Here is a 9806-nt window from a genome sequence, read left to right on the forward strand (position 1 = left end):
TATTAGTTCTTTCCCAAGTTTTCCTTAATTCAAACAATATTAGAAGATGTTCTTTCACATTTCTCCATGTGCACATGTGTGAAATTTTCTCAAAAGCAACTCTTGTTTATATACCCATAACATAATCTTTTTTTTAAGATTTATTTTTAAAATTTATTTATGCATACAAGAGCTGGGGTGTAGGCCAGAGGTGTGTAGGGTAAGAGGATTCACCAGAGATAGAATGGGGAGCAGAACAAGCAGATTTACTAAAATACACTGTTGAGAGGAGCAGCAGGCAAGACAGGAGAAGAGAGATCTGCTGTGCCATGTGGGTTAGCTTCCTGGCCAGGAATCCAACTCGTGCTGCGTACAGCTGCGGTGGCTGCTGATATCTTCACAGTGCTGAGACTTAACCCCTTGCACTACCAGGGAGGCCCCAACCCATAACATAATCTTGACAAACTACACGATTCCTTGCATGCTGGGAGAAAGAACAACCACATCAGTAAAAAAGTCTGAGTCTGTTTTCAGGAGAACATGAGGTGCAACAGGGTTTATCATTAATTCTAATGATACTTGAACTATTGATAGACCACTTAATGCAGCCTAAAGTAAATTCAAGGAACGTTATTGCTACCTTTTTGCTTATTTTTCTAGTGTTGATCCTGTGTTTGGATCAACACTAGAAATCCTAAACCCTACTTCAGACTGCAGAATATAATGCTATAAGGAACATGTTATAAAAATGAAGCAAACAGCCCATTTCTGAGAATGACTAATTTTCCTTATTTTATATAATCCTGGTCACCCTATTTCTACTCATGACATGGGTCAGTGTTTCTGTACCATGTGCAGATCCACTTCTTTCTTCCTCAATAAACTAGCTATGTTTTCTTTTTCTGTACCGTGATCTGGATGAATTTAATTTTTTAAAAACACTCAGCTCACTTAGAATTTTTTTTTGAGAAATTAGTAGAAGTGATGCATTTTGTTGAATACATTCTAGAAATCTATGTTTTAGTTTATGTGGTCCATTTTTGTCTAGGACTTTGAACTGTTTTAATTTTGCTTTATTTGTGGTTCATGTTTGAGACAGCCATGGAAATGTTCTCTCTTTTTTTAAGGATTTATTTTATTTATTTATGCATATAGCATCTGGGGTATAGGCCAGAGGTGGGGCGAGGTTTGAGAGGATTTACCAGATACAGAGAGGGGAGCAGAATAGGTAGACTGACTGAAATACACTGCTGAGGAGAGCAGTGGGCAAGGCAGGAGAGGTCTGCTGCACCATGTGGGTTAGCTCCCTGGTCAGGGATCGAACTTGTGCTACAGTGGCTGCTGATGGCTTCATAGTGCTGAGACTTAACCCCTTGCACCACCAGGAAGGCCCCAGAAATATAATTTAAAAGTTCTAAGTGCAGGGCCTCCCCAGTGGCGCAGCAGTTGAGTGCTGGGCTGTGAGGCTGCCCAAAGCCTCTACAGCACCGGTTCGATCCCCGGCCACTGATTCCATCCCCGCCGCCAGTGAGGGTCCCACATGACACGACAGACCTCTCCTGCCACGCCCGCTGCTCCCCTCAGCAGTGTACTTCGTCAGTCTGCCTGTTCTGCTCCTCACTCTGGCTCTGGTGAATTCTATCCCCCTCCCACACTTCTGACTGTACCCAGTGCTTGTATAAATAAATAAATAAATCTTAAAAAAAAAAAGTTCTAAGTGCAAGATGTTAAATTGACTTAGGAAACTTATTGTTGGGCTTTGAAACCCATTCCATTTTTACCAAGCCACATTCCCTGGGTTTTTCCTAGATAATGACTGATAACTGGGATACTAATGGGAGCTGCTTCTGGAAGATATGAGACTCCTCTGATGGCTTGCTTTTGGCTAAAGGTCTGTGTTAGTCACACAGATTTTTATGATTTTCTCTCATAATTTTCCCAAATATATTGTTTGGACACCTGATCTTTTCTTGGCATTTATTTCTCAGAAGACCTGGTCTAAGAGAGTATTTTTTTAACTTGGTTAAAAAAAGGAGATGAAATGTTAATCTAAGAATAGGTTTTAGCATCCCTAAGGGAATGAGAAACATAATTTATAAACCTAAAACAATGACAACAGAACTGCAGCACAACCAAAGGCAGTTGAGATACAAAATAGAACTCTTGTCACCACCTACCTCAGTGAGTTTACATACCATGTTCATACATGTCATGGTGTTCAATGCACAGTTGAAAGTAAACCCCTTCTTTGAAACTTAAAGTTCTCCTGAAATAGATTCAAAACTTCTGTAAATTGAAAACAGGCTGGTGCTGGGAATGCTATTTAAAGCAAATTTAGTTTTAAAACAAAATTAAATTCTTTGCAAAACATGTACCCATTAACTAATACCATTTGAGCTCTCTTCAATTACTTTATTGACAATAGGAAGGGGATTAGGTGAATGGGTAAAGGCCAGAAGCAGGTTAAGATGGCCTTGTCATCAGCTGGAATAGTGAAAATAAGATGCTTTTCAATGTCATGTGTCTACACTCCAAACCTAAATTGGTGTTGGAGATGGTTGTGGGAACTAAAGATTTCATGGACATGGTGTTGGATATTTCATTTGTTCCTTTAAATTATGCTCCGCTCTTTTCTTTTTTTAAAAGATTTATTTATTTATGCATACAAGACTGGGGTACAAGTCATAGGTGCAGGGGTGAGAGGATTCAACAGAGACAGAGTGGGGAGCAGAACAGGCAGAGTGACTGCAATACACTGCTGAGGGGAGCAGCGGGTGAGACAGGAGAGGTCTGCTGCACCATATGGGTCACCTCCCTGGCCGGGGATTGAACTCGTGTTGCAGTGGCTGTGGATAGCTTCGTAGTGCTGTGTCTTAATTCCTTGGGACCAGGGAAGTCCCAATACTCCCCTCCTTTCTGTAACCTGTTGACATGTATGGATTATATCATTGGATTCCCTTGCCCTCTGACTTCTAGTTAGATGTGAGACAATAGGAAACACAAGCTGGAGATTAAAAGGAAGGAATGACTATTGTTTTTCTTCAGAAGAAAAACACATTATTACTCTGCTGCTCCTCACATTATTTTAATGAGAAAAATAGATTTCATGTGAAAGGTTTTAAATTTTATTTTTGGCCCTACAATGACAGAAATCAGATACCAAAATTAGGTTACAGACTAAAATGCATATTTTTCAAAGTAAATTTTGAAGAATCAATTAGACAACTGGTTAAAGACATAAAAGAGGTTGACTGTGTAAAAGTTGACAAACTTTCTGTAACAAGCCAGCTAGAAAATATATACAGTTTTGTGAGTCATATGGTCTCTGTTGCAACTACTCATCTCAGTTGTTACACAGCAAAAGCAGCTGAAGTTGATTCTTAAGCAAATGAGCATAGTTGTGCCCCAATAAAAACTCATTTAAAAGTCAGAATGGATTTGTCCTGCAGGCTATAGTTTCCCCACTGCTGGTACTGAGGAAGAGAGAGTTCATGAAGAGGTTCTTTTGGCAAAAATTCTCCTAAACAGCACAAAAAGTCTCATGTAAAGCCTAGAGAGAGAGGAGCTCCAGGAAGTCCATTTGGAAGGTTTGACATACTGTTTTCAGGGGGTATGCTGTTTCCCAAGAATGAGTATGAGCTATTCTCCCTGTCAATGGCAGAACAAACATCCATGAGTGTTTCCAGTGTACCTAAGATAGGTCATGGGGGCAGGAGGAGAACCTGCCTATGCTACTTTGAGTTCAAAAGAATCACCTGGGAAGGCAAGAGGACCCCAACAGAGATGATTCTTTATAGGTTGAAACCTGGGACAGAGAGGGAAGTGATCACAGAGGAAAATGTGACTGGACATTCTCATTTATAAATGAATGCTGTGTTTGACCAGACTTCTTTTAAAAAAGATTTATTTATTTATGCATACAAGAGCTGGGGTACAGGCCAGAGGTGTGGGAGGTAGAGGATTCACTAGAGACAGAGTGGGGAGCAGAACAGGTGGATTGCCTGAAATACACTGCTGAGGGGAGCAGAGGGCAAGTCAGGAGAGGTCTGCTGCGCCATGTGGGTTACTCCCAGGCTGGCCGGGGGATCAAACTCATGCTGCAGAGGCTGTGGTCAGCTTCATAGGTTGTGTCTTAACCCCTTGTGCCACCTGGGAGTCCCCAGAATTTTTTTTTTAAACCAAGAGCAAGTTGATAAATCACAGAACTGCAATTTCTTGCAGTAGCAAGAAACAAACCTCTCCCAGTGAAAAACTTTTTGAATGGATTGTGAAGACAAAAACAAATTAGATTTATGTTTTTTGTTTTACAAATGTTTTATAACAGAAAATTTCAAAAGCACACTGCAAGGAACAGAAGAGTACAATCAATTCCTACATATGTGAGCATCAAGCAGCAAATGCTAACCTTGTTCCAAATTTGTTGCAGCTATAATGCCTATCAACTTTCCTCTTATCACCTCCATATACTATATATTCATTACATTAATTCCATCTATAGCTCTCTCTTATATTATTCTTGATGGTGTTATCCAAATCAAGGAAAATATTTGATCCTTTTACATCTCTCATTCCTCTCTTCTTCATCACAGTCTTTTTAGGACTCATAATATGTTAAAATATTTAAGCATTATATGTACAGGGCTGAAAAAACAAAGACTGTATCTGTAAATTTTTCAGCTTAACATTCAAGTCTTGTGTCTAAAAAATAAACAGGTATTGTTTACTGAGACCACATTCCTGGAAGGATAACATCAAATTCTTAAATAATCTCAATGTCATAAGCAAGTGGGCCTCCAATGGAAAATCCCAGATAAAAAGACACTTTTTCTATGCTTCTTCCACTTCTAAGTTGACCCAAGAAAGCAGGAGTGATGGATATTGAGATTTTTTCAGTAATTCCATATTCTATGTATAAACAGTTATTTTCAGCTCGTCCCTTTAAACGAAGCAAAAGTTCTTGGACCTTTTTCTCCTTCCATACCTCTCCACTCTGCCACAAGGAGTAAATATCAGGTGTCTTTCCGAAGCATTGATCAATTTTTCCTTTGTGAACAAGTCTGTTTATACCATTACCTTTTCCAAGAAAGAAATATGCAATTGGTTGTTTTGTACGATACATGTGTCTATATTGTCCCCGGAAAGAAGTTTCCAATGACCGGGCATATTTTTCTATTTGTTTAGAATCTTGATCTAGTTTTTGATTTTCTGGCCAGAATAAGAGGGAAGCTAGGAAATAAGGCTCTAAAAATCGATGATTCGTCCCTATTGGTTGCAAAACTTCTCGAAGCTGTTCTTTTAGTATCTTAATTGGCTTCACTAATTTGGAGGTAGGCTTAATACAGTAGAGAACGATGTTGGCCAAGATGAAATTTTGTTTTTCCCTTGACTGGATTCTGACACTGCATTGCTCAAAGAGAAAAATATATTTGTTCACTATATTTTCCATGGTGCTCATAGCATCTTCTTGACTTTTGATAAGATATTCCAAGAGGCCAGAAAACTTATCTGCCTTTAAAAGTTCTAGGCTTCTCCGATATAGCTCTACTTGAAGTGGTAAACTGAGCTTTGATCCTAGGTCTCCATTTTGTGATTCCTCTATGGGACCAAATATATCTGCATACTTCTTAAAATATCCAGCCACCTTTCTCCGAGTTTTGTCCTGTTCATTTTGCTTGATGTTGTTTCTGGGTTTTAGAAGGACAAAATAATCATCAAAAAAATCAAAAGATTTTTTCAAAGAGGCTTGCAAATTTGTTAGATAAGGAATAAAGTTCTTGAGGGCTACTTTATATTCATTGTTTGGATCCCCAGGAATATCACTATTTCCTGATATAAAATTGATCATATCTTTTTTAAATAGTTCATTTTTATTGTCAAAAAAAGGAACAAGCTGGAGAATCTGGATGGTGTAGAGCCCAACTTCTATCTCCCCTTGATAACCAGCTATATTGTAAGTATCATACCGCCTTTTTGACTTCTGATAAAATCTTTCATTTGCTTCATTTTCTCTGTCTTCACTTTGCTGTTGAGATTCTCTGAATGCATTTGAGGCATGTACTGCTAAATCCAAAAGCTCAGTTAAATCGCCAACTGAAATATTTCTGTTTCTTCCATTATCCTCTATCCACCATCTAATTTTACTTTTGTAGACTTGTCCCACTGTATCTGAGATGTAAGAATTTTGAGGTTCTATTTTTTTGGCTTCATTTGCCCAATGTAAGGCATTGCGAAAATCTTTCTCTTTAAAGTAGAAATGTCTTGCCAAAGCTTGGCAAATGAAAGCATTTGGGTTGAACCTACGGATACCTTCAAGCAATACGTCTTGAACTGCCACATTCCCTTCATCTTTATGTAATGCTTCAATGAGTGGGGAAAACCAAGTTTCCGTTTCACCTTCATGTTCATTGCGCTGTCTTGTGAGCAGCAGTGTTTGCATATCTTGGAAAAATTTGTTTTTTCCTATGCCAGTATCATAGAACAGATTTTCTGTTAGCATATCCAGCATAATTTGACTTTTATTCAAGTGATAGCTTGTCCTCAATTCTTCCAATGAGCGAAGAGCAATCAAAGGGTGAATGATACGTATTCCACAATAACACCCATATTCCACCACCTCTGTTCTTATCAGAATTGTTGAGTAGGTGCCCATCTTGTCTTCAAATTTTTCTGTTCCCCAGAAAGCCCTCTTGTTTGTGATTCCTAAGAATGTTTCACATTGTGATAATGAAATGGTGGTATCAGGCACATATGAGTTAAGAAGAGCCAGGAAAGAAAAGAGTTTTGCTTCCTTGGTGGAGATATTTTGTCCTTTCAGGATATTCCTGACCACATTTTCTATATACTTTTTATCAAAATTGGTTTTCATGATCATGAAAGAATAAAAATCTTTAAAGTTTTTATGTTGTTCTTCAATTTCTTTCAATTTAAGCTCAAAAGCTCTCTGTTCTTTGGAGGACAGCTGTTGTATTAGGGCAATACTGTTTGCTATCTTTGCACATCTTTCAGGATTCTGTGATCTCATGCAATTTAGGATGATTACTAAAGGCTTCTCATATCGAATGTACTTATTAGCTACAGCTGTTTGAATAGAGGTCTGTAGAAGATAGACATTATCTTGCTCTTCAAAATCGTCAACAAGGAGCAGTACAGGTAAATATTCCTGATGGTTTGTTGCCCCATAGGTAATTAAATTAGTCACTTGTTCTCCAATTTCAGAAAAATCCACTGTCTTATTTTTCAGCACAGCACATCTGAATTTCTTCCTTAATTCCCAGAGAATATGCATAGCCAATGTGGTCCCACCACAGCCTGGATGATGATACAGATGAATAATTCTGACACATGTAGATTTTGAAGAATCTGCCCCGTTTAGAATCATTGCTTCAAGTCTTTCATATTTATCTCTTTGGACAAATGGTGATGAATAGTTTTCAGAAGAAAAGTAGAAGTTCCACCAGGACACTTTACCACCTCGATAGAAATCTTCCTCTTTTGATGTCTTGAATTCAAGGAATTTGTCTTTGTCCTTCTCTAGGAGGGTACCTTCACATTCATTTACACAGAGAATTTCCAGAGCAGTCATGATCTCTTCTTCCTTTTTCAGAAGGACAGTTGACGAACCAATCGATGGCAAAAATCTCTTTGAAGATTGAGTCACAGATTTTAATTTAAGAATAGTGCCATTCAATTCTTCAAGGTTTAAAGCAGAAATACATTGGCTTGATAATTCATCTTGCTGTTTCACCAGTCTTGCTTGAAGTAGATCTTTCCATCTCTGACAAATGTGAGAGTGTACACAAATACATAATATATTTTCCATTCCATTGAGATCTTGGTAGAAAGCACAGAGGGTCTCAATGAGGGGATCCCTTGGATCATCCACAGAGGAGAGTAACAGAAATACCACCAAAAATTTCCCTCTTGGCATTATGTCTTCATGTGTAAGAAAAGAAATCAATTTCCTGACTTCAGAAGCTTTTTCTCTTTGCCAGGAACTTGGATCTAAGGGTTTATATTTATCGCTGTCAAGATCTAATCTGCCATTGCAGAAAATCCAAGCGGGTTGATGATAAAGATTCAGACTAGAAATCTTCTCATTTGTTGTGGTCTTTCCTTCCACATACTGACTTGGGAAGTGAAGGTTTGCTACCCGGCTTTCTTTGAAAACTTTGACGACACCCTCACTCACAGATTCAGGATCAAACTCCAATACAGCAAACCATTTAATTTCCTTTAGAAAATCTAAGTGTTTAACTTGATTTGGATGGCATTTATTTGTTACAAGAATATACCAGTCATAGTATGAATTATCTAGCAAATCTTGATTTCCTGTCAACAATTTAACAAGCTTTGGTCCCTCACTCTCTTTTTTATTTGATTTTACTCTGTATTTTTCTTCTGCCTCTTTCCTAGATTCTGCCAGCTCTTTTATATGTAATTTAAAGGCTCTGAGATCTGCATTATTTTTCATGAGGTCTTTAGAGCTGGTACCATCTCGAATGTAGAATGAGGACTTTGGACTTTGTTCCCATGTTTTGTTGTTGCAATTTTGCATTTTAATCTGGAAATAATCATATTCACATTCAGAGTATTTTGGAATGACATCCACTTCGATAACAAACTTGTCAGATGGAATACTGTTTGGCAGTAAAACTTCTACAAATCTTGGCTCTCTAATGCATTTCTTTGCTTTTTGGACTTGATGATCTTCGAAATACTTGTGGATCATCTGATTGAAGTGGTCGATGAAGGCTTCCTTGGTCACATTGGTAACTTTCACGCCAACAATTTTCCCTTGGGGTTTGTCTTTGACTCCAAAATGAATAGTGCCATTGGTCCGTGAATTCATACATGCTGAAGCAAATCGGAAAACCTCATTGCTAAATTTCATTTTAACATCCTCTTCTGTGGCTGTTTCTGTATTTGTGAAGGCTTTGAATTCATGTGTTGGATCAATGAGATTTCGTGGTCCAGATTCTGGCGGTAGACTAAAATTCAATTTGTAACGATATGGATCATTAAATTCATCAAATGGGTATGGTGAACATGTCAGTTCTGTGACTGGCTGCTTTTCTTTTGTATCATCTATTTCATCTTCATTTTTTAGTGACTTTAAATCTTTATTAACTGTAGAGATAGCAGTCATATCTGATTTGTCTTTATTCTGTTGTTTTGGCTTTGAAGTTTCTCCATTTTCTTCTTGTACCAAAGTTTGTGTTTTGGTAGAATTTTTACTGCTTTTTTTCTTCTTACCTGTCTGAATAAGATCTTCAGATGTTGTTTTCTGCAATTCTCTGACTAGATGTTCTATTTGGATAGCTGGTCCATGTGTTATGCCCATATCAACAAGGTCATTTTTAGTTAACAACTTCAAGATTCCTCCAGTCACATCTTGTGCAGTCAAAATTTCCCTGTGTTTTGGGTCAATTTTATGAAATTCTAACCACTGATTTACATCTTCTTTTGTCCAGTCATCTACATTTTCTGGTAGGCTCAATTGTGATGTCATTCCTGTTCCTGTACACAGAAAAAGAAAAATGACTTAGAAATGCTGTAAGTAAATTTTAAAAGAATCAATTTTTACTAGGTAATATATACATGTCTTATGCAATTTAAAATGTTCAAAATAATATACATGCCATCTAACTATCCTCCTGAGAGGAAATGACCATTAACAGTTTCTTTCATGTCTTTTAAGAGAAATACTACCAAATACAAATACATATGCACTTTTCCCCACACACCAATAGCAATGTACTTTACACATCAGTAATCATTAAAGAAAACCAAAACCATAATAGTACATGATTTTGCATCCATTTTGACTA

At 37.6% G+C, this 9806-nt stretch overlaps 1 protein-coding gene across 1 annotated transcript; it reads right to left on the reverse strand.

Annotated features, from left to right (window-relative positions):
- Positions 1–4507: 4507 nt before the first annotated feature.
- Positions 4508–9487, reverse strand: SAMD9 (sterile alpha motif domain containing 9; the record flags this gene model as incomplete). Its single annotated transcript, XM_084230043.1, has 1 exon — positions 4508–9487. One exon carries the CDS (start codon positions 9485–9487, stop codon positions 4739–4741), a length of 4749 nt encoding a protein of 1582 aa, XP_084086169.1. The 3' UTR covers positions 4508–4738.
- Between the last annotated feature and the right edge of the window lie 319 nt (positions 9488–9806).

This window comes from Talpa europaea, assembly GCF_964194135.1.
Source record: "Talpa europaea genome assembly, chromosome: 3".
NCBI classification, from domain to species: domain Eukaryota; kingdom Metazoa; phylum Chordata; class Mammalia; order Eulipotyphla; family Talpidae; genus Talpa; species Talpa europaea.